The 25,963-nt window shown below is 44.2% G+C and overlaps 1 protein-coding gene and 1 long non-coding RNA gene across 3 annotated transcripts in view; one reads left to right on the forward strand and one right to left on the reverse strand.

Annotated features, from left to right (window-relative positions):
- Nucleotides 1-217: 217 nt before the first annotated feature.
- Nucleotides 218-25,963, reverse strand: part of LOC125896798 (pleckstrin homology domain-containing family G member 3) — a 33,638-nt gene continuing 7,892 nt past the window's right edge. Inside the window, exons 4-19 of the mRNA XM_049589670.1 lie at nt 25,088-25,188; nt 21,614-21,683; nt 20,907-20,953; nt 16,927-17,077; nt 16,441-16,572; nt 15,996-16,178; nt 15,796-15,888; nt 15,370-15,456; nt 15,245-15,278; nt 14,966-15,067; nt 12,691-12,723; nt 12,526-12,536; nt 10,845-11,231; nt 5,495-5,593; nt 3,575-5,069; nt 218-2,817 (exon numbers count right to left, since the gene is read on the reverse strand). Of these exons, the coding sequence (XP_049445627.1) occupies nt 1,967-2,817; nt 3,575-5,069; nt 5,495-5,593; nt 10,845-11,231; nt 12,526-12,536; nt 12,691-12,723; nt 14,966-15,067; nt 15,245-15,278; nt 15,370-15,456; nt 15,796-15,888; nt 15,996-16,178; nt 16,441-16,572; nt 16,927-17,077; nt 20,907-20,953; nt 21,614-21,683; nt 25,088-25,188 (3,876 nt within the window). The 3' untranslated portion in view covers nt 218-1,966. The remainder of the gene's footprint in view (nt 2,818-3,574; nt 5,070-5,494; nt 5,594-10,844; nt 11,232-12,525; nt 12,537-12,690; nt 12,724-14,965; nt 15,068-15,244; nt 15,279-15,369; nt 15,457-15,795; nt 15,889-15,995; nt 16,179-16,440; nt 16,573-16,926; nt 17,078-20,906; nt 20,954-21,613; nt 21,684-25,087; nt 25,189-25,963) is intronic.
- Nucleotides 17,344-19,376, forward strand: LOC125896800 (uncharacterized). Of its 2 annotated transcripts, XR_007450345.1 has the most exons (4): nt 17,344-17,370; nt 17,811-17,890; nt 18,371-18,570; nt 19,287-19,376. It is a non-coding gene; the product is annotated as an uncharacterized LOC125896800 (long non-coding RNA). The 2 variants fall into 2 exon arrangements; XR_007450344.1 differs by lacking the exon at nt 17,344-17,370 and having other exon boundaries at nt 17,764-17,890.

The following is a 25,963-nucleotide window of genomic DNA, read 5'->3' on the forward strand; positions in this document are numbered from 1 at the left end:
GAATGATCACACACACACATACACACACACAGAATGATGACACGCACACACACACTACACACACACACACACAGAATGATGACACGCACACACACACTACACACACACACACACACAATGATGACACGCACACACACACACATACACAGAATGATCACACACACACACACACACACACACACACACACACATAATGATGACACGCACACACACACGGTGCTGATCCTGTATGTGTGGTTTTAATGAGGAACACAACAGACCTGATGACACATAAACATGTTTGTACACACGACTTATAGAAATACACATCTGTCTCTATTTACACAGGAGGAAATAAATAGGAGGAACAGGAAGGGTTAACAGTGGTGCACTGAGGGAGGAACATCATGTGCAGGGTGGACCAGTGCTTCAAGTCACAGGTTCAAGTCCCGTATCCGTCGACGTGCCACTGAGCCAAAAAAAAGAACCTGTTAGTTAAAATGACTCGAGTGTTCGGAGAACAGAACCTGAGTCACCAGGAAATACGTTGATGGACAACGTTAAACGCACAGATTAAATAAAGGCACAAACATGTAGGAAAACAAATCGTTCAAACACTGAGGGTAAAATTAATTAGGTGATTGACTTATTTGCATATTGAAGGAATTTATTTGTACTGGTGGAAAAATAAACTCTGCTGAGGGAAATAAATTCATAATCATACGTTTACTCATTAAAAATAACTGATCGGTCTCAGTGTTTGTGTGATCGTATTTTTACATCATCCACTGATTTATCTGACTCCTGGTGAAACAGGTTTGGTCCTCCATACGTTTATCTGACAGGCTGCACTTTAAATCTTCACTGTTAAATATCAAATTATCAGAGATTTGTTTTATGAAACCAGAAGATCAGGCAACACTTACACAGTTTCTCTTAAAGGGACAGCGCAGATGTTTTAGAAGTGGGGTTACATGAGGGCCTTAACCAAAGTTAGTTTTACCTGCAGGACACATCTGTCAACATGCACCCAGTTTGGAGAAGCAGACTGGAGTCTGACACACACCCTGAACTACCTACTGATCTGCTGCTGTGGGCGGAGTCCAGCTCGGAGCTTAGTCGCTGCGTCCAGCAGTCAGTGGTCGACAGATAGCTCCAATGCTAACTGCTAAAACCACCATGCTTCTCAATCAAAGAATATTCTCTCCTCTGACTTTTCCATCAGTCTCGTTTCCTTTCATAAAAAAAACACCAGAAGTTTTGCAGCTGCAAAATCTGTGAGTTCTTTTAAGAAATGTGACTGAAGAGACGTGCAGAGGTAAAGTTTGGCGGTTAGGACTCCACACAGACGAGCTTTAGTGAGAACAATCTCTGCTGTAACTGGAACACATGAAGCTTTTAGAGAAGATGACGACTTAACTAACCCTAACTGTGAGACTGATCCTTGAGCGTCCACACAACCCCCTAAAATCTATTATCAGTCAGAACGACTGAAGAGGAAAATGCACAAAATTACATCCTGTACAAAAAGGTGCTTTGAACAAATATTCTGACTGGAGGTGGTTTGTACTTGACAACTGTAGAAAGATATTTACAGAATTCAAGACATTTCTCGATGAGATGCCAGAGAGGACGCTGGGAAAAGATCTTTATAAAAAAAGCCGCTGAAATCATGAGTGATATTTTTGTCTTTTGAACATTTGTTTTCTTAAAATCACAATAATTATTATAAAGATATAATTATGTAACCGTGAGAATTTCAGATGTTTTATTTCTTCATCTCCACATTTAATCATTTTATGTCCTGATCTTAAAATGTTTTTCACACCGAATCAAAATATTTTACAGATGATTCTTTGATGATGACAGAATGAGCAGATCTCGTCCTCTGAAGCTGTTTAACAGTCGTCTGCTGCACGATCAGTTCTCTGTTCTTTACTTAAAGACATAAAATGTGACGCTCTGACAGTTTTGCGGCGCCGTTCATTCAGCTCAGGCTCTGAAACTTTTCTCTCAGGTTTTTTACGATGCTCTGCTGACCGCCTTCCGTCTTTGGCCCACAGTTTGAGCTTGTTTTCTGGGACTCGTCGTCCGGATCTTTTGCGTCAAGCTCTTGAGCCCTCCCCACCTCCGTCTTGGCCTTCACGTCCTCCCTCTGTTTATATTCGTCAGACTCCTGATAGACGCGGCAGCGGTCGATGACGGCCATGATGGAGATCTTCTCCCTGCTGGTCGGGGAACGGATCTGAATGTAGCTGTCGTCCCCTTCTTCTTCTTCTTTGGCTGTTTGAGCCGGCTCTGTCTCAGGCTCTGGAAGCTTCTCCATGACGATGATCTTGTGTTCGGGGTTGTCTGGGAGCGGCGCCTCAGCTGCAACGTAGTAACCGTCGTAGTCGCCGTTGGCGACCTGATCCTGGAGCTTCTGCAGCTCAGTCATTTGTGCTCCACTCAGCCGAGGGTCCAGAGAATTTGCTCTATGAATCCGCTTCCTGCGTTCCTCTCTGCTGGCATCCCGGCTGCCGCGAGGCTTGTGTGAAGGAGCCTCGCCAGAAGCTCCGTCAGCGAGGAGCAGGCTGGAGGAGCAGCTGGAGTGCCTCCTCAGACCGTGGTCGGAGTATTTGGAGCGGAGTACTCGGACGTCGGGCCAGTTGAAGCCCTCAATGGGGGGCGGAGGACTGAGGGGGCTGAGGGGGCTGCGAGAGCGAGCCCGGCTCAAGGAACCGGCCATCGAGCTGCAGGTGAGGTCAGAGGTCGCAGTCTGGATCTGGTCCACAGGACTCAGTGGCTGAGACGTAGCCTGGTTGTGAGAGACTAGCGGCAGAGTCAGGTTGGGTTTACCTGCGAAACATAAAACAACTCCGTTAAAGTGGAATCCAGACTTTTACTGTGCTACAGAAACAGGCCGACAGAGCCTACAGCGGGGTCTCTGCTTATTGTGATGTCATTTCCTGGAGTATCTGTAAATGCTTTGTGAACCTAAAACCTGTCTGACCTGAGCTAAAAAGTTACAATTTATGAACAATTCATAAAAGTATTGAAAATGTGTCTTTAAATAAACAAACATCTGACATTTTTGAGATCATTTTTATGAGCAGAAGAACATGTGACGTGATGGGTTCATCATCCATTCCACTGGCGCCACCGCACGTTTTGCACCGCACGTAACTTAACACAATGACGTCATCATGAGCGTAGAACATGATGACATCAAACACAGACTAAATGTTCTCGCTGTTACAGTTTTTATTTTTCATTCAAACTACGATGTGCTGCAGGAGATGAGTTTTATAATCTGTTGGATCATGTGACCGCTCATGTTTCTGTACCATCAGCCTGACAGAAAACTATCAAATAAGAGCAAAACTGGAATCAATCAGAATGATCCTTAAAGTTATAAATGAGTGTTTGAATGATCTCGTCAGCTTTGTTTAACATATGGTTTCTACTTTACTCACTCGTTTGACATGATGTCATTCATCAACATTAAAGATATTAGAACTTTAGCGTGAACTTCTTGATGCGACGCCAGTTGCCGGTCTCTGTGTCTCACCCTGAGGACAAACGGAAATCTGAGGGTAAAGTGACGTCACCGTACCTGCACCCTCCTTCTCCTCCACCACACAGGGTAAGGTCTTCTTGCCGATCAGGAGGCCCTGACTTCTCTGTCGGACCACTGGTTTGGTGGTTTTGATTCGCTGGCTGTACTGACGGGCCAGATGGAGGACTTTGCTCTTCGTCTTGTCTTCGTCGCCCGGCTGGTTTGAATCCTCGCTGGGTTTTTCTCCCTCTGCCTCCGCCTTCAGCTGGGCGACCCGGGGAACCAGAGCCCTGAGGCCGACAGCTTCTTCCGCGAACAGCTTCAGCGTGTCCTTCAGACTTCCTGTCCGATTGACAGTGGCAGCTCTGAGCTTGAGAGGTGAAGGACTTCTGGATTCCTCAGTGATGATGCTGAGGTCAGACGCTCCACTCTCTCTGTCACAGCTCTTGTTTGGGGTCTTTGTCGTGCTGACGCTGGTCGCTCTGGAGATTCTTGGAGATTCTCGAGCTCGTTCACGCCCTCTATCTTCGCTTTGGGACCTGGTGATCTGTCTCTCCATCGTCTGCCAGATTTTGATCATTTCAGATGAAGGTCTGAACTCCTCATCCTCAGATGGATTGTCCTGCAAGCTTTGAGATCTGGACCAGGGGCTTTCTTCTGAATCCTCTGGATCTGTGCTTCTCTGATCGGACTTGAAAGAGTCCAAAGAGTCACTGGAGACGATGTGACGCCGGGTATCTGCAGGTAAAGCTGAGTTTGACTCCAGACTGGAGGACGTGGTCGAGGTGGAGGGATTTGTATTCGGGATGTTGTTGAGCCGGCTGACAGAGCTCCTGACCAGCCCGGTCGGGATGTACGTCAGGCTCTCTCTGCGCTGGAGGCAGAAGGTGGCGTCCTGGTTTTCGGCGTTCTCGTAGTAACTCTTGATTTTGCCAATGAGGAGCTGGTCCTGCTTTGACAGGGTGGAGTCTCTCCTCCTCCGAATGCCTCGCTCGCCATCAAAGAGGCTGTCGTCCCGAGGAGACAGCAGGGTCAAATCCGTCATGCCGAAGGTCTCTGCAGGATCAGAGCAGATGCTGTTGAGCCGCTGTGTTCGGTCGGGGTGTTCGGAGTTGAGGCTGAGGCTGCTGCCTGTCCTGCTGGGGAGCCGTGGTGAAGCACAGCCGAGGGAGCGGGCGTCGTCCTGGGCCAGGCTGCCTCGTTTGACGCTGTTGGTGAAGTGCTGAGCGATGGCGCTGGCTTTGTCCAGGACAGAGGAGGGAAGGATGCTGGTGGCTTCACCTTCTTTCTCTCTTGCCTCTTTCACATCCTCCTCATCATCCGAGGATTCCCCGCTACTCAAGGTTTTTGAATCTGAATCAGGTGTGGCGGAGGACGGTGGCTCTGTGGGCTCTGGATCTCTTTCAGGTTTCAGTTCTTCTGAACTCTGAGGAGATGCTGAGATCCTGGGAGGTGTAGCAGACAAACTGTCCAAATCAGAGGAGGGTTCAGGTTCAGGGTCTTCCGTCGGTCCAGTTTCTGTCTTCTCCTGCTGCTGCTTTTCTTTGCAGAGCTGGAATGAAAGAAAATCAGGAAAAATAATTAGAACTGGAACGTTTGTGAGATTCTTTCATTCAGTATTCAAATTCTTAGTGGTCATTTCCCATAATTCCACAGGCCACTGTGGGTTAAACATCACAGCTGGACAGAGGAGCGAAATGTTGGTGGTTTGTTGGTGAATTTCACAGATGTGGATGAAACCAAACTCTGTTGTGCAGACTGTGCTCACAAAGTAACGTCTGTGTCACTGAAACTAAATGTTCTGCACATCTTCCTTGAACCTGAGTGCTGCAGTGGAGCTGAGCCCAAACTGAAGGAACCAGCTGCAACGATGGAAGAAACGCTAAATGAGAGACTGTACTGGGTTACTGCTGGACCTGAGGCCGGACAGGAATTGATGTCACAACTATGAGCTATCAGACCTGTGCTGTTATTCACCTCCTCAGTCGCTGGTTCAGTTCCACCTGATTCGTCTTCTTCAGGAAGTCGACCGTTTTCTTTGTTGCAGCCGTTAGAGACGCTGCCTCCGTCCGCCTCCTTCAACAAACACAAGACGTCTAATTAACCTTCACATCAGATCGTTAACAGCCACACATTCTGAGTTTAAATATTTTTATATCATGAATAACAAACTGTATCACTCTGCTGTGTCCTCTGATTGTTAAAGGGTCACTTCACACAAAACTCAAAACATCCTGTTCTCCTACAGACGTGTCTGAATGATTCACAGCTGCTGACGTCTGATGTGATGTTTGGATGCTTTGAGGAGATGCGTGAAACGATGTGAAACATAACGTCAGAGATGACGGTAAATAAAAGTAACTGCTCAAAATACTGAAGGGAACACTTGAACCTCACATCTGATGTTGATGAATGACTGAAGTCTGCGAGGTCTGACACTGTGGTCAGAAACATGCACACCAGTAGCCTGCTGGAGGTCATGTTGTAGGGCTCTGGCAGTGCTCCTCCTGTTCCTCCTCACACAAAGGAGCAGATAGCGGTCCTGCTGCTGGGTTGATGCCCTTCTACGGCCCTGTCCAGCTCTCCTGGTGTAACGGCCGGTCTCCTGGTGTCTGGTATCAACCTGATTGGGCTGCAGGTGCGGCCTCATGCTACCAGTAGTGCCAAGGACACTAGCAGAAGACCAAACTAGAGAAGGATCAGTCAGAAAGGATAAGGAGAGAGCAACTGTCTGTGGACACCACATGTAAACCATTTCCTGTTTGTCTCTCCATTGTTCCTGTTGTCTCTGTGATTTGACCCAAAGCAGCTGAAACTGATTCACAATCACTTTATTGATCTCTGAAATTTAACTGACTTCCTGTTAGACTGGGACCATTAAGTGTTCCCTTCAGTTTTTTGAGCAGTGAATTTTATGGTTCTATTGTGTGAACTGACCCTTTAATACAGACAGTGTGAACAACAACAACCATCAGTGCAGCAGCTCAGCACAGCTGGTTATCAGCTCCACCACACAGACCAGTGACACCACACACAGACCAGTGACACCACACACAGACCAGTGACACCACACATGCAATGACACAAACACCCAGAGGAGTCGGGGCGTTCGGCCTCACAGCAACTCAAGATGCTGCAGAAGCTGCAGGTCACATGACGGCGAAGCAAAAACCATGTTACAAACCCAAAAACAAAGGCTGTAAAGTTTTTGCATCAGTTGCTGAAAGCATTTTTTAATTTGACAGAAACCGTCAACATTTTAATAAATTCTCTGGTTCTCCTGTGGGCCTCACACAGGAAACACACCAACACATTTCCTCTTCTTCCTCTTTGGATCCAGGATCTGTTCTCACATTAGATTTATGGATTCATCGACAGTTTCTTTTTTCTGCTCTCCTCTGAGGTCAGAGAAAGTTTTACCAGTGGTTGGGAACACTCATAACGTCCTGACACAGCAGGCCGATGGTCGGCTGTCAGTCAGTGTCAGGCCATTAGAGAGTGTCTGCTTTATTTCAGCTGATTCATCACGTTGAATCAGAGACGTCAGAGCCCGTCATCACTGAATGACCTCCCTCTGACTGTGAGCTGAGCTCAGGTGAGGAGCAGAGGAGCATCAGTGAGTAAAGGAGGAGCTAAAGTCCAGAGGGAGTGAGACCAAACCAACTTGTTCCATCAGGTCAGATTATTTTTCTCTTCAGCAGAAACATTTCCTGATGGTTTGTGTTATTGTTCACAGGCGCACGGTATATATGCTCTGATTGTGTTGCTAATGTGCTAACTGGCTAACTAGCATCAAGACACTCTTCCTGTTGATGAATACAGACAACCCCTAGGGCTGTGCGATATGACGATATATATCATGTGACGGGAGAAAAATGTCTATCGTTTCATATTTTGGTCTATTGTTTATATCGTTGTGATGCAAATTACACTTTTTATGGCAATATTTTTTTGGCATTTGGAGTCTGTCCATCTTTTGCACGGATCTCATTGATAAATTACTCTTCTTGACTTTTTAAATCGTTAAGCTTTTACGGCACTTACAGTAACATATCGAGTTTATATAACTCCACCTCTGTCTGTCTCTGCTCTTTCTCAGAGCTGAAGCCCCGCCGTGCTGAGAAAGAGCAGAGATGCAGCGAGACAGTGACGATAGTCAGACTAAAGCAACTTATTATTCATTGGATTAAAATGACCTATATCGTGATATGTATCGTTATCGGGATATGAAAAGTCCTATATCGTGATATGTATCGTTATCGAGATAAGAAATGACCTATATCGTGATATGTATCGTTATCAGGATATGAAATGACCTATATCGTGATATGTATCGTTATCGGGATATGAAATGACCTATATTGTGATATGTATCGTTATCGGGATATAAAATGACATGTAACGTTATCGGGATATCAAATAATATAAAATGACCTATATCGTGATATGTATCGTTATATGAAATGACCTATATCATGATACGTATCGCTATCAGGATATAAAATGACTTATATTGTGATATGTATCGTTGTCGGGATATGAAATGATATAAAATGACCTATATCATGATATGTATCGTTATTTGAAATGACCTATATCATGACATGTATTGTTTTCATTACATGAAATTATCTATATAGCGATATGTATTGTTATCGGGATATAAAATGACCTATATCGTGATATGTATCGTTAACGGTATATAAAATCACCTATATCGTGATATGTATCGTTACATGAAATGACCTATATCGCTATATGTATCGTTATCGTTACATGAAATGACCTATATCGCGATATGTATTGTTATCGGGATCTAAAATGACCTATATCGCTATATGTATCGTTATCGTTACATGAAATGACCTATATCGCAATATGTATTGTTATCGGGATATAAAATGACCTATATCGCGATATGTATCGTTATCGTTACATGAAATGACCTATATCGTGATATGTATCGTTACATGAAATGACCTATATCATGACATGTATTGTTTTCATTACATGAAATGACCTATATAGCGATATGTATTGTTATCGGGATATAAAATGATCTATATCGTGATATGTATCGTTACATGAAATGACCTATATCGCGATATGTATTGTTATCGGGATATAAAATGACCTATATCGCAATATGTATCGTTATCGGGATATAATATGACCTATATCGCGATATGTATCGTTATCGTTACATGAAATGACCTATATCGCAATATGTATCGTTATCGGGATATAAAATGACCTATATCGCGATATGTATCGTTATCGTTACATGAAATGACCTATATCGCGATATGTATCGTTATCGGGATATAAAATGACCTATATCGCAATATGTATCGTTATCGTTACATGAAATGACCTATATCGCGATATGTATTGTTATCGGGATATAAAATAACCTATATCACAATATATATCGTTATCGGGATATAAAATGACCTATATCGCAATATATATCGTTATCGGGATATAAAATGACCTATATCGCGATATGTATTGTTATCGGGATATAAAATAACCTATATCGCAATATATATCGTTATCGGGATATAAAATGATCTATATCGCAATATGTATCGTTATCGTTACATGAAATGATCTATATCGCAATATGTATCGTTATCGTTACATGAAATGACCTATATCGCAATATGTATCGTTATCGTTACGTGAAATGACCTATATCGCGATATGTATTGTTATCGGGATATAAAATAACCTATATCACAATATATATCGTTATCGGGATATAAAATGACCTATATCGCGATATGTATTGTTATCGGGATATAAAATGACCTATATCGCGATATGTATTGTTATCGGGATATAAAATAACCTATATCGCAATATATATTGTTATCGGGATATAAAATAACCTATATCGCAATATATATCGTTATCGGGATATAAAATGACCTATATCGCGATATGTACCGTTATTGTTACATGAAATGACCTATATCGTGATATGTATCGTTATCAGGATATAAAATGACCTATATCGTGATATGAGATTTTGGTCATATCGCCCAGCCCTAACAACCGCCGTCTGCTGCTGTGGAGAGTTATTACCTCTCAGCAGGAGCAGAACAGACGGCCTTCGTCGCTGCGAGTTCTCTGAAGTTGGTTTGGTGTTTCTGAACCTTCTGAACCAAAGATCAGAGAAAACTCATTTAGATGATGTTTTACAGTGATTACAATGACGGGATTATTAATCATTTATTAATACGACTGAAGTCAGTCTGTTGATCTCAGTTACTGTGCGTCCCTCTGCTGGAATGTAACTAAGTACTTTTACTCAATTACTGTACTGAAGAACAGGTCTGAGGTAATTTAACGTCAATCTAATCTTTTAATTAATCTATATATATGTATATGTATGTATATACTGTATAGGCAGACTGGTTTATGTCGCGGATAACTGGTAATTTATATAATATACTAAGGCAGGTTTATATTACGTAAGAGATATTTGGTGATTAATACATTTAAATGTGTTATTTTTGTGTGACAAAGTTAAACGGTAATAAAGACTGTATATTAAGAAAAGTCTGAGTTTTTGTCAGACGTATAAATCAAACTAACGTTACACTGACAGCTGCTCTCACATTATTAATTTCATTATTTGTTTCTTTCTGGTTGTGTTTGTGTTCATCTTTTGTCTTTACAAGTTCGAGACAAATATGAGATTAAAACTTTTCTGTCTGAACTTCTGACACTTGAACCCTGATCGGACCTACAGACTCTGTCAGTGTCACCATCAGTGCAGCGTCTTGTTCGTTACTTTGCTGCAGTTAAAGTTTTGCTCAGACGATAAACGTTTTTGATCTTCCTCTAACACCTGCACTGAGTCACACCTTCACTTTGAGTTTACAGGACGTCAGTTTCAGTACAACAGACCTTCTTCTTCTTACAGATTTTATTCTCGTCAGCTCTCTGCTTCACGTGTCAGAGTCTTTGCACACGGCACCACACCTGTCCTCACACAGTGTTTGGGGGGTGTTACCTGCTGTTAGCTGACAAGTGACTGATGATCAGGTTTAGAGTCGGAGCTGAGGCCGGATGTGTTGGAGAGGATTTATTAAAATGTTGAGGTGCACTCTGGGGTGAATCCTGACGCCAGCGCTCCGTCACCAAACATGCAGCGTGTTAGTTCCACACGTGAAGCTCATGCAGCAGACAGCTGAGAGCTCCGGAGCCGCAGTAAGTGGTCGCTGAGTGCCGTTATCCGTGACTTTAGTGTGTTACGGAGCTGGAGCTGGAAGGGCGGAGGAATGCTGGCGACCCATCTCGTAGCAGAAAGCCTCACCGTCACCATGGTAACCCCTGCGGAGAGCAGAGCCTGCGCCCTGTAGTGCCAGCAGGAGATGGCAGCCAGCACCGAGCTGGCGAAGTCGTCTACCTGATCGTCCTCCAGCAGAATGTCGTCTGGCTCACTGTCGTCCGCCGGCGTCTGATGAGACTGCTGAGGACTCAACGTCCCCTCCTCTTCCTCCTCCTCCTCTTCTTCACTGCAGATCAGTCGCTCCAGTGAGTCCTTCCTGCTGCTGAGCTCCTCCTCCTCCTCCTCCTCCTCCTCATCGTCAGCAGCGTGGTCAGCCTCAGACTCTCCAAGGCCGGAGCCCGGCGTGCTGCTGCTGGTGGCGGGCTGCAGAGAGCGCCTCTCCCTCGGTAACAAGCCGTCACTGTCTGAGTGCTGCGGGACGTCACACACTGCTGACTCATGTTTTTACAACTAAGTAGGTCCTGACTCAGCTGGTGAGCTGCACACACACACACACTGCGTCTATTCACACTTTTAATTAACGTTTCTGATGTCCACAATCGTGGGCGGAGTCACCTAGAGCCGCCCACCTGAGCCTCAGAAACCTACAGGTGACGTCACAGAGACTGCGTCTATATTTGATACAATCTGTGGTTAACGTACCCAGGGTCTGAGGGGGCGTGTTGTTGGCATGTTGTTGGCGTGTTGTTGGCGTGTTGACTGCAGGAACGTCACCAGAGCTGCTGCCCGTCAACTTACAGTTCATTTCAGGACCAGAAGATGTCTCCGGTGTTGTGTTTGTGAATTTGGCAGTAAATCCAACCAACCTCACAGCTGTTGGTTACCATGACAATCTGCTGTCAGGTCCAGACCCTGGCGAGGACGGCGAGCGTACAAACGAGTACGAGTACAAACCTTCTGTGAGAAGGTTTGAGGGTTTGTTCAGGCGTCTCCTCTCAGACGATCGTACAGATGGAGACGCAGGATGTGGAGGTCCTGAGCCGTTGTGGTGACGCAGCACGACGTGATTTAGCTAAGTAGAACCTGCTCATGGATCCACATAACGACCCTCGACCAACATTGCAATCAACCAATTACAGCCCTCTGACATCATCAGTTCTCTGCTCCTGTGCTTCTTCAGAGCAAAGCTCGTTTTCTACATTGACGACCAACACCTGAGCCTGCTGACAGGTGTACTCATTAACATAGCCAAGCTAGTTAGCGAGCTAACTGCTAACCCTGCAGTAGCTTACATGGTTTTTGGAATTTAGAAAACTAGCTTAGCTCCAAAGAACCACAAGAGCAGCTGATGATGTCAGAGGGCTGTGATTGGTTGACTGCAGTGTTGGTCCTGGAAGGTGACATGGGACGTGGATCCAGGAGGAGGTCCTAAATCACGTCGTGCTGGTTACACCTGGTCTGGGGCCGTGAGGTCGGTTGGAGGAACCGCCAAATTCACAGAGACGTCTTGTGGTCGTGAAATAAACAGAGTCACAGGTCGACAGCAGGTGGCGCTCCTGCAGTCAGCACACTGACAACACGCTCCGTCTGTGTTTACTATGACCGTCCAACACACGCACACATACACACACACACACACACACACCTGTCAGGTGGATGACCTCACTGACAGAGTTTAAAGAGAAATGGATCTACTGAGTTCATACAATCAGTCTGTGACCTTTGACCTGCGACACATGGCAGCAGAGGCACGAGTGTTTCTTACCTTTAAGATGACTGCGTGTGACCGACGGGAAATCAGCAGCAGAAGAAGAAGAGCGGACATGTTGATTGGTTAAACACAGAAAACACAGCAGCTCATTAACATAAATCTGTCAGTCACAGCGAGGTTGTCATGGTAACGAGTGAATCGAACATCTGTTAGTTTTACCTTTGCTGCTCTTCAGGATCTGTTTGGTTGGCTCTGAGGGAGAAAGAAAACAAACAGAGTGACCAGGGGTCCGTTTCAGAAAGGAGGTTCAACAGACTCTGAGCCTAACCCTGAACTCTGAGTTGAGTAACTCTGAGATGGGAAACTCTGGGTTACAGGTTTCAGAACAGGTGATTTCAATCGGTTCAATCAACACAGAGTTTGTTCACTCTGAGTTAAGCGCGTGCACCACGACTTTAAAAAGCCGTCATCAATGGAGCCCCGATACCACGATTCACCATGGCAACAAGCGACAAGAAAAGGTCTGCATTTTTTACTCTGGAGTTGGATATTTTAATGCGCTCATACAGCGAATTTGAAGCTGTTTTCAGGAAGAAGAGGAACACGGCTGCAGCAGCGAAGGAACAGGAGTCGGCGTGGGATAAAATTACTGCTCGAGTCAGTGCGAAAGTTCAAATTTATTTTATACATTTATGCACTCACAATAATGTTAGGCTGCAGATACAAACAGGTGGAATGGTGTTAATCCCACCTCATTATTTTTCAAGTGGAAATGGTCTAAAAACAAGTTCCTTTTAGGTGTGATTTGTTTTGACTAGAAATAAGACACATATTCTTGGTATGATTTTGAGTTTTTGCAGTGTGATGCAGTCTGACATTTTGCGACAGTCAATCTACCTGCACATTAATGCTGTGAATGGACGTCATATTCACATAGTGTCCTTCATTTTGTGAAGGAGCAATGATGGGAATGTGGGTTCCATCAGTGCACCCTATCACACCGGGAAATCCTAAAAGAAATTAAAATGACTAATCCCAGTCTGAGGTTGCAGCACCATGTCATTAACTGAATATAATTTATAATCATACATTTTAACTGATTTCTACGTCATTCACCTGCAATCCTGTGGAGCTCCTCCTTGATGACCCTCACAGGTTTATGTCCAGGGAACACAGCAACAAAAAAGTAGATTTAGAACTAGAACACACTTTAGGATCCGACTTTACCTTGAGGACAGATGATCGAACTCCTGAGCGACACTAAACGAATGAATGAATCACACTGTGTGTGTGGCGTAAGAGGGAGGAGACAGCTAGAAACTCGAGGTTCACTGAAGAAAACCTGCTCGCAACCAAGTTAGGTTCACAGAGTCAGTTACCATTAGGGTTGTCAAAAGTATCGATACTCAAACGCTGTATCCGGATACAATACTAATTTACAAAAGTATCGATACTAACAGTGCACGCCACCTCAGCGCCTGTCGGGTGCAGCGACGGGTCTGACGGTCACGCGCTGTGCAGGCAGCGTCTGGCAGGCACAGAGCCCTCGCTGCAACCCGGCTTGTTGTCGTCGCTGTGCATGCATGCACACATTTGTGTTGCTGTAATATGGCCAGCGCGGCTGCAGGAGGATCAGAGCAGCCAGTTTTGGTCAAAAATGATAAAGGAAAAAGCGCTCTTTGGAAATATTTAGTGAAGTGAACACAGCACGCTGCAGACGGCAGGTACAGCCCCTCCCCTCACTAGCAGCTGAGCAGCTGGTGTCGCCAGCATCAAACTAAAATATACCTTCTGACGTTAATGTGGGAGCTAAGCAGAAAACTGTATCAGTCGTGCCCGTCTGTAACATTAATAGACAGTGTTAGTTTAACAGGACAACACAATTATGTGTGTCTGAAAGTTATGTTAACTGTAAAGTCACAGATTGAAGCTGAAAAAACATTTGGTTTCTCCCGTAACGCCTGGTTCTCTGATCACATAGTGAGGTAGAACCAGGAGCATCCTGAGCCTAAACTACCAACTCTGTTTGATCAGCAACGAAAATATGGTGCCAATTCACCAGAAGCACAGAAAATAAACAGGGCTGTAGATAAATACATTTGTATGGACAGATCTTGTTTCTGGTTGTTATTTATTTTGGGGGGATTTTTTGTTGTTATCATTGATGTTACTGTTCTGATCTTTATTTAAAAAATGACATGCCTCTTAATTTTTTGCTGCTGTATCGAAAATGGTATTGAGTATTGAATATTTTCCTGGGTATCGATATCGAGTTTGAAATTTTAGTATCGTGACAACCCTAGTTGCCATAGTGACTGACACCAAGGTTCAGTTACCTCCCTTTCTGAAACGGAAAACCCAGAGTTTCCCTCATTTCAGGGTTAACAGACTCAGAGTTTTCAATAAACCTGCTTTGTGAAACGGAGCCCCTGCTGGAACAAACAGGAAGGACTTTATAAACAGGAAGTATTTCATCCTGTTTGTGTTTGTTTACCGGACTGTCGTCGTCCTTGACGACCGTCTCGTGGCAACTCGTCGGACTGACAGGAAAAAGCTTTCTTCAGCCGCTCAGGACTGTAACGATACCTGGGAGAGTCTACAGGCGGAGACATCAACATCATTGTCATCTTCGTCAACAACAACAACAACAACAACATGACACAAAACAACATAAAGAAAACATGACAATAACGTTTACAACAGCAACATAAAACATAAGATAACAAACAACAATAACAACATGACAAATAAACAATAAACAATATTAACATACAGATGGAGTCCATTTCCAAGATGGCCTCTTTAGCCTGAAACACACAAAACATCAAACATCAAACATTTGTAACACTGATACTGGTGTGTGTACTGGTGTGTGTAGTGGTGTTAGTGGTGTGTGACCTTCTGAGGGATGATGGCGTGATGGTTTTCCAGAATGATGCGCTTGATGTGATGAGCCCAGAGCTTCTTCTCCTCCACCGTCTTCGCCTGTAAACATCAACACAACAAAGAGTCAAGAGAAGATTCATCCTCTGATCTGAGTTACCAACAATACATGTGTACACACACACACACACACACACACACACAGAGTACATATATACAAACACTTGCACATGTACATGACACCTTTCCCCTCGCTGATAAATAAAGTCTGAGAAACATAACTAAAATAAAAATGATGGGTTCAGGAAAAGAAGTGGTCATCAAGTGATGAAGGTGAGCAGGAGGTGGAGGTGAAGTGGAGGTGTGGGTTTAAGTGTAGGTGGACTTGATGGACAGGTGGAGGATTCAGTGTAGGTCAGGTGTAGGTGTGGGTGGTCTCACCTGGACGGTGTGAGGCTGTTTGGGATGTTTGTAGTGAGTCACACTGAAGCTCAGAGAGTCTTTGGAGCTTTCAATCAGCATCAGGGTGGAACACTGAAACATCACAGAGACAGGAACATTCACCCTTCAGCCATGAAGATGTCATGATGATGTCATGTTTTGTGTTGTGTAATCAGTGACGTCATCACAGCGCTCCTCACAGAGATGTGCGTCTTGTAGACGTAGTGCTCTCCGCGGCGTTTGGTGATGAGCAGCATGCGGTCGAACAGGAAGAGCGTTCTCTCGTTTTTGGCTCGATGAACTTTGAAGGTTCCCTCCAGAACCAGTTCTCCGTACGTGGTCAGGTCTGGACCTTTCCAGTTCAGCAGCAGGGACTGGACCTCCTGAAGAAAACACACGGGAACGTGTCACCATCATACATGTACACACACACAGTAGACATGTCACAGTCATACATGTAAACACACAGCGGACATGTCACCGTCATACATGTAAACACACAGCGGACATGTCACCGTCATACATGTAAACACACGGGAACATACTTCCCTCTAACATCCCGCAGTACAGGTGGACTCAGGTAAAGTACGTATTAAGTACTTCCTGTGAGAGGTACCACAGTACAGGTGGATTTACGTGTCTGACCTGCAGTCTGACGGCATGCTCATGTTTCCTCTTCATGTCGTTGATGTACCACGCCACGCCGGTCATGGTGTAGATCGCCTCCTCCACCACCTCGTATCCCTCCTCCTCGGGGTCAAAGTGCTTTGCTATCTCCTGCAGAGAGACACAATCATCACCATTATTACATCATCATCATCATCATCATTACATCATCTTCATCAGTGCACTCTGTACATTTGTTCTGTGCTGAATAAATAAGCGAATAATAATATTTATTATTTATGAATCACATTTCTAAACAAGAAAGTAAACAAAGTTGAAATTCTTAAATTCATTTGAACCTTATTGTCATCAAACTTGTGATCAACAAAAACACCAGACGCCTGTGAGTCATTTCAGTCAGCACACTGATCCATCCTCAGCGACTAAAAGGTGTGTGGGTGATGATGTGATGTCACTCAGGTGTGTCAGTGATGATGTGATGTCACTCAGGTGTGTGCTTGGTACCTGGAGCAGCAGGTGATATTTGAGGATCCTCTGAACAGGTTTGAGGAGGTATGAGCCGAGAGGCAGCGAGCGCTTCAACGACGCCTGACGGTCTCGAAAAAACTTGGCCAGAGATTTATTCCTCATGCACTCCGTCAGCGCCGCAACCGAACTGCAACAGGAAGCAACACAACAAGCTGTGAACAAGGACTCTGGTTTAATCAGGAATGAACCGGTGACATCAGGTGTGAACAGGTGACATCAGGTGTAAACAGATAGATTCAGGTGTGAACTGGTGACATCAGGTGTGAACAGATAGATTCAGGTGTGAACAGGTGACATCAGGTGTGAACAGATAGATTCAGGTGTGAACAGATAGATTCAGGTGTGAACAGGTGACATCAGGTGTGAACAGATAGATTCAGGTGTGAACAGATAGATTCAGGTGTGAACAGGTGACATCGGGTGTGAACAGATAGATTCAGGTGTGAACAGATAGATTCAGGTGTGAGCAGGTGACATCAGCTGTGAACCGGTGACATCAGGTGTAAACAGATAGATTCAGGTGTGAACCGATGACATCAGGTGTGAACAGATAGATTCAGGTGTGAACAGGTGACATCAGGTGTGAACAGGTGACATCAGGTGTAAACAGATAGATTCAGGTGTGAACCGGTGACATCAGGTGTGAACAGATAGATTCAGGTGTGAACCGATGACATCAGGTGTGAACAGGTGACATCAGGTGTAAACAGATAGATTCAGGTGTGAACCGGTGACATCAGGTGTGAACCGGTGACATCGGGTGTAAACAGACAGATTCAGGTGTGAACAGGTGACATCGGGTGTAAACAGATAGATTCAGGTGTGAACAGGTGACATCAGGTGTAAACAGGTGACATCAGGTGTGAACAGATAGATTCAGGTGTGAACAGATAGATTCAGGTGTGAACAGGTGACATCGGGTGTGAACAGATAGATTCAGGTGTGAACAGATAGATTCAGGTGTGAGCAGGTGACATCAGCTGTGAACCGGTGACATCAGGTGTAAACAGATAGATTCAGGTGTGAACAGATGACATCAGGTGTGAACAGATAGATTCAGGTGTGAACAGGTGACATCAGGTGTGAACAGGTGACATCAGGTGTAAACAGATAGATTCAGGTGTGAACCGGTGACATCAGGTGTGAACAGATAGATTCAGGTGTGAACAGGTGACATCAGGTGTGAACAGGTGACATCAGGTGTAAACAGATAGATTCAGGTGTGAACCGGTGACATCAGGTGTGAACCGGTGACATCGGGTGTAAACAGACAGATTCAGGTGTGAACAGGTGACATCGGGTGTAAACAGATAGATTCAGGTGTGAACAGGTGACATCAGGTGTAAACAGGTGACATCAGGTGTGAACCGGTGACATCAGGTGTAAACAGATAGATTCAGGTGTGAACTGGTGACATCAGGTGTGAACAGATAGATTCAGGTGTGAACAGGTGACATCGGGTGTGAACAGATAGATTCAGGTGTGAACAGATAGATTCAGGTGTGAACAGGTGACATCGGGTGTGAACAGATAGATTCAGGTGTGAACAGATAGATTCAGGTGTGAGCAGGTGACATCAGCTGTGAACCGGTGACATCAGGTGTAAACAGATAGATTCAGGTGTGAACGACATCAGGTGTGAACTGTTATATTCAGGTGTGAACAGTTGACATCAGGTGTGAACAGGTGACATCAGGTGTAAACAGATAGATTCAGGTGTGAACCGGTGACATCAGGTGTGAACAGATAGATTCAGGTGTGAACCGATGACATCAGGTGTGAACAGGTGACATCAGGTGTAAACAGATAGATTCAGGTGTGAACCGGTGACATCAGGTGTGAACAGGTGACATCGGGTGTAAACAGACAGATTCAGGTGTGAACAGGTGACATCGGGTGTAAACAGATAGATTCAGGTGTGAACAGGTGACATCAGGTGTAAACAGGTGACATCAGGTGTGAACAGGTGACATCAGGTGTAAACAGATAGATTCAGGTGTGAACCGGTGACATCAGGTGTGAACAGGTGACATCGGGTGTAAACAGACAGATTCAGGTGTGAACTGGTGACATCGGGTGTGAACAGATAGATTCAGGTGTGAACAGATAGATTCAGGTGTGAGCAGGTGACATCAGCTGTGAACCGGTGACATCAGGTGTAAACAGATAGATTCAGGTGTGAACCGATGACATCAGGTGTGAACAGGTGACATCAGGTGTAAACAGATAGATTCAGGTGTGAACAGGTGACATCAGGTGTGAACAGGTGACATCAGGTGTAAACAGATAGATTCAGGTGTGAACCGGTGACATCAGGTGTGAACAGATAGATTCAGGTGTGAACCGATGACATCAGGTGTGAACAGGTGACATCAGGTGTAAACAGATAGATTCAGGTGTGAACAGGTGACATCAGGTGTGAACAGATAGATTCAGGTGTGAACCGATGACATCAGGTGTGAACAGGTGACATCAGGTGTGAACAGATAGATTCAGGTGTGAACCGATGACATCAGGTGTGAACAGGTGACATCAGGTGTAAACAGATAGATTCAGGTGTGAACCGGTGACATCAGGTGTGAACCGGTGACATCGGGTGTAAACAGACAGATTCAGGTGTGAACAGGTGACATCGGGTGTAAACAGATAGATTCAGGTGTGAACAGGTGACATCAGGTGTAAACAGATAGATTCAGGTGTGAACCGATGACATCAGGTGTGAACAGGTGACATCAGGTGTGAACCGGTGACATCAGGTGTAAACAGATAGATTCAGGTGTGAACCGGTGACATCAGGTGTGAACAGGTGACATCGGGTGTAAACAGACAGATTCAGGTATGAACTGGTGACATCAGGTGTAAACAGATAGATTCAGGTGTGAACAGGTGACATCAGGTGTAAACAGATAGATTTAGGTGTGAACAGGTGACATCAGGTGTGAACAGATAGATTCAGGTGTGAACAGGTGACATCAGGTGTGAACAGGTAGCAAACAGCAGGACTCACTTTGGGTAGTTGGTGCAGTACTGTGTGTAGATCTGAACAGGTGAACACGTGACATCGGGTGTGAACAGATAGATTCAGGTGTGAACAGATAGATTCAGGTGTGAGCAGGTGACATCAGCTGTGAACCGGTGACATCAGATGTAAACAGATAGATTCAGGTGTGAACCGATGACATCAGGTGTGAACAGGTGACATCAGGTGTAAACAGATAGATTCAGGTGTGAACCGGTGACATCAGGTGTGAACAGATAGATTCAGGTGTGAACCGATGACATCAGGTGTGAACAGGTGACATCAGGTGTGAGCAGATAGATTCAGGTGTGAACCGGTGACATCAGGTGTGAACAGATAGATTCAGGTGTGAACCGATGACATCAGGTGTGAACAGGTGACATCAGGTGTGAACAGATAGATTCAGGTGTGAACCGGTGACATCAGGTGTGAACCGGTGACATCGGGTGTAAACAGACAGATTCAGGTGTGAACAGGTGACATCGGGTGTAAACAGATAGATTCAGGTGTGAACAGGTGACATCAGGTGTAAACAGATAGATTCAGGTGTGAACCGATGACATCAGGTGTGAACAGGTGACATCAGGTGTGAACCGGTGACATCAGGTGTAAACAGATAGATTCAGGTGTGAACCGGTGACATCAGGTGTGAACAGGTGACATCGGGTGTAAACAGACAGATTCAGGTGTGAACAGGTGACATCAGGTGTAAACAGATAGATTTAGGTGTGAACAGGTGACATCAGGTGTGAACAGATAGATTCAGGTGTGAACAGATAGATTCAGGTGTAAACAGATAGATTCAGGTGTGAACAGATACATTCAGGTGTAAACAGATAGATTCAGGTGTAAACAGATAGATTCAGGTGTGAACAGATAGATTCAGGTGTGAACAGGTGACATCAGGTGTGAACAGGTAGCAAACAGCAGGACTCACTTTGGGTAGTTGGTGCAGTACTGTGTGTAGATCTCAAAGTACTCGCTCTGAAAGGAGACAGAGAGATGAACCATCAGCAGCTGTCAGTCAGGTGTTTCACCTGCTCTGACCAGCAGGGGGCAGAGTTCAGATTAAGATTTTACAAAGCAACGTCAAAAAATAAATACAAATCATAAATCCATTCAGCGATCAGCGAAATGTTCACACTGCAAGAAATAAAAGACGGACCTGCAGTCGTCAGCTGGAGCTCGTTTATCTGAATTTTAATGATCCGAACAAACAACTAAATCATTTGAAACAAATCCTACAAAAACCTCTCGGCTTCCATTCGCTCATAAACACAGACGCCATTTTCATCACTACAAATATATTTTACTAAAACAACATCAAATTCACACCTGAAGTTTGATTTATAGAAAATTATTTAGAGAAATATATCGACACCACGGCAGCAACATAAACTGATCAGTATCAGGTTACAATGTGAAAAACAATTTGTCAGAACAAGAAACTTTTCATGTTTGTTTTTTTTACCTGATACTGATCTTTGTTTTCCTGGCGTGGCATCGATATGAAAAATAAAAACTTCCTCCACAAACAAAGATTATTATCTGAAAACACAAGACGTTTTCTGTTGTTTGAATAAGAAACTTTAAACTTCTCTCAGGTTTCAAACCGACAACCTTCTGACTGACGGCATTTCTCACCTTCATGACGAAGCACCTGGCGACGGCGACGGGGTCGTTGTCACAGAGGTCGAGAGCCTGAAGCAGCTCGCTGTGGACAGGAAACACCGTCAGTCACTGAGACACTGAGACTCCAGTGTGAAGTTAAACCTTTAAACAGCAGTTAGATAAAAACCCTTCAGTAACAGTTCTGGAGATTTTGATCACCTCTCACTGTCTTCATCAGCTGTGTCACTAATTATAATGAATCATTATTAGAAACCATCACAGGGCTCACACATAACGAAGCACAAAAAGTAATGAAATGTGTGTTTGGTAGATTATTTCTTTGCTGTAACGAAGCTTCTTGTCAATAAATCTTATACCGTTGGAAAGCCTGTTTATTTCCCTTTTAAATGGAGCCTCATTTGTAAGGATCACGTATTTGTGGGATGAGCAGCAGAGCTGAGTATGTGGGTTGTGCCCGTGAAAAAATTTGCCAAATCTTCTCTGCCAATGCCAAACAGCTTTTTTTTTGCTGTTGACTCTTGTTTGGTGGATTGGATGATTGAAGTCTGAAGAAACAAGACATTTTGGCAATTTAACAGTTTATTCATTTAACAAACAGGAGCCTCAGTAGCGTGTGGAGGAACCATACACAGCCACATCAGCCTGGCACCTCCTCCTCATGCTGGTCACCAGCCTGGCACCTCCTCCTCATGCTGGTCATCAGCCTGGCACCTCCTCCTGAGGTCAGGACTGCTGGCAGGTCCCTCCTCTCCACTCCCAAAGTCTGGAGGTAGTCTCTGATAAACTCCACTCTGTGGGGGCGAGCGTTGTCATCTTGGAGGATAGAGTTCAGTCCCAGACTGTGGAGATATGGGATTGCCACTGGTTGCAGAATATCATCTCCATGTCTCTCTGCAATGAGGTCGCCTCCAATGATGACAAGCTTTGTTTATCCAGTGAGGGAGATGCCTCCCCACACCATCACACTGCCTCCACCAAAAGATGTTACTCTATCGGTGCAGCAATCAGCAAAGTGTCCTCTATGTCTTCTCCACACTTTGACCCTACAATCCAACTGCTGCAGACAGAATCTGGACTCATTGCTGAACTTAACGTTCCTCCACATGTTCAGGTTCCAGTGCACGTGTTGCCGACACCAGCACACATGAGCCTGACGGTCAAGGGCAGCAGTTGCAGGCCTCCTGGCAGCCCTATGAGACTGGAGATTGGCTGCATGCAGTCTGTTCCGGATTGTCTGGGAAGAGAGCCGTCGTCCATGTCGCCCTGCAAACCTTGACTGCAAATCTGTAGCAGACTGCCTACGGTTCCTAAGTGCTGACAGGATGAGGAAACGGTCGTCTTGGGGTGACATCTTCTTCGGACGCCCACTTTTCAGCCTGTCTCTGATCCCCGTTATATGGAACTTATAACCTTCAGTTTGCAGATGGTAGCAGGGCTCACTTTAAATAATGCTGCAACTTGGTTTTGCGGAACACCAGCTTAACTCACCCTATCACACAGGCCCTATCAAGATCAGTCAATGGTGGCATGCTGATTCTTGGAGCAAACACCAAGTGACCACTGTAGCAGGGCACATGCTCACTGGTCAAGGAGGGGGGGCACAAGCTTAAAACAAGAGTTGCCAAGAGATTTGGCAAATCTTTGGGGGGGGGCACAAGCTTAAAACAAGAGTTGCCAACAGAAAATCTTTCATGGATGCAACCCACATACTCAGCTCTGCTGCTCATCCCACAAAATGCATGATCCTTACAAATGTGGCTCCATTTAAAAGGGAAATAAACAGGCTTTCCAACGGAATAAGATTTATTGACAAGAAGCTTCGTTACAGCAAAGAAATAATCTACCAAACACACATTTCATTAACCTGTGACAGTCACAGAGCAGCAGCAGTGGATCTCACATTAGTGACGGTCTGTGTAACGTCAGACGTGACTCAGAGTTTTTATCAACAGATTAGAAACAAAAGACAAAATAATGTCATTCCAAACTTTCCCAAAACATCTGGATAATGCCAAACCTTTTCCAGGTCTGGAAAAAAGGGCTTCTTTATATTTCCTAACTTTTTCCATGAACGTGGGAACACTGCTATTTACTCATGTTTCAGATGTGTGAATGTGACCATGGACGGATCAGTGAGGAGCGTCTCAGCTGATGAAGATCATGTGACGTGATGAAAAGCTCCTGAGAGAACCTTTGAGTCTCAGAGTGTTGAACTGTAAAGACGTCAGAGAGAACTGCTGACGTCCTTATCATTAATCTTCACCTTCATCACTCTGACTCTTCATCACTTTCAAACACTGAACGACCCAAAGGAAACTCCAAACGCCAAGAAAAGATTATCAGTGTGAATAAATCTGTTGTGACTTCTTAAATCTTCAGAACAAACCAAGAAAAATCTTTCAATCTTTGATATGAACAGAAACATGTCAGCTGATCTCCTCCTCCTCCCCCTGCTCCCCCTCATCTCTGACAGGAGATGTAATGATGACACCTAACCAGCAGGTGGAGCTGTCACATCAGTTTGTGCTCAGCTCTCACAGAAACACTTTAACTTTATAAATAATATCTGATAAAAATCACTGATGAACAGTTTATGTTCAGTTATTATTATTGTTGTTGTTGTTGTTGTTCTGAATATGAAGAATCTGTTCAATCATTATTATTAATCTGTAACTAATGTTTGCATGACACTGATTTATAATGACACATTGGACACATTGTACTGCAGCTCCTGTGGGCATTTAAAAAAAATAGAAAAAATGATTTTCAGCCATTTAAAAAACAGAAACTATGTCTCAGATACTTTACTGATATTTTTTGGTCATTTTAAAAATATTCTTTGAACATTTTGCAAATATTTTTGTGTCGTTTCACTATTTTTCTTTCCGGACATTTATTCAAATTCAGTGATTTCATTCATATTTTTCTGACACTTTACTAAAATTATTGTGACAGTTTAAATAATATTTTTCCCTGGATTTGTCCATGTTGTGATTTCAGTAGTTTGTTAGCCGTCAGATTTTAGGAAGTTTCTCCTGCTGTGACTCTGAATGAGCAGAAACTGAGCAGCAGGAGTGACCTGTCCAGGGTGAACCCTGCCTCTCGCCCATTGTCAGCTGGGATAGGCTCCACCCCCCGCAACCCTCAAGAGGAAGAAGCCGTTAGAAGATGGATAGATGGATGAGCAGCAGGAGGTGGTGATGGTCACATGATCACATGTAACCACAAATCATGTGACCACGTGTGTCCAGATCATCATCGACCACCACAGAGCACGCCACACGTTGCACACAGCACGCCACACGTTGCACACAGCACGCTGCAGTGTGGACGTCCTGCTCTGAAAAACAAACTCACCCTCCCACATGAAGCTCAGCCAGCTCTAACCCTGAGGAAACGTTACAGCAACATTCAGACAACACGTCCATGTGTGAATGCTGATGGCTCATATTGATTATTGATTATTGTTATAATCTACTGTGTCACCTGTTGAACTCGTAGATGTCCTCGATGTTTCCAAACAGAGCGCAGACCTGCTCCGGACGGATCGACAGATCACACTGATCGATGATGTGGGCCAGGTAGTCCTGAAGGGGGGGGGGGGGCAGGATGTGAGATGGGAGGAAGAAAGGGAAGGAGAGATTTAAATTCAGAGTCAGAACAAAGGTCTGTCACTGTGAATAAAATTAAAGTTTTCAGACTCTTCCTGTCACATCTCGGTTCGTCCAGCAGGGGACAAACTGACATCACTGTAATCTGATTACTTTCTGTTTGGATCAATACTCAGAGCAATCACATCTCAATCAAATCAAATATTTTCAACTCTGAGTAAAAAAAATATTTTATGGTTTTAAAGATGTTTTATTTTTATCATTTAACACTGATGTTTTTATTCTTTTTATTTGAACACGTATTAATTATTAATTATTTGTTTCACAACAGTTTATTAACGTTCCAGCATTTTGTTCTTATTTCATTTGAATTGTAATTTATGTTGTGAATTAAAAATATATAAGGAAAAAATAAAATGGAATAAAAAGAATTAAATCTAAGATTTAAGTTAGCTGCTAACTGCTAGCAGCTGCTGTTCTTCTTCTTTGAGTTAGCTGCTAACTGCTAACAGCCGCTGTTCTTCTTCTTTGAGTTAGCTGCTAACTGCTAACAGCCGCTGTTCTTCTTCTTTGACTTAGCTGCTAACTGCTAACAGCTGCTGTTCTTCTTCTTTGAGTTAACTGCTAACAGCTGCTGTGCTTCTCACTAGTTCAGACCAGATTGTTTCTTCTCCACAGACAGAATATAACTGATCAGTAAAATGGATTTGAGGATTGTGAATCGCTGTAACTGCGAGAGGTCGTCAAACAT

The sequence above is a fragment of the Epinephelus fuscoguttatus genome, linkage group LG11 (genome assembly GCF_011397635.1).
Source record: "Epinephelus fuscoguttatus linkage group LG11, E.fuscoguttatus.final_Chr_v1".
Lineage (NCBI taxonomy): Eukaryota > Metazoa > Chordata > Actinopteri > Perciformes > Serranidae > Epinephelus > Epinephelus fuscoguttatus.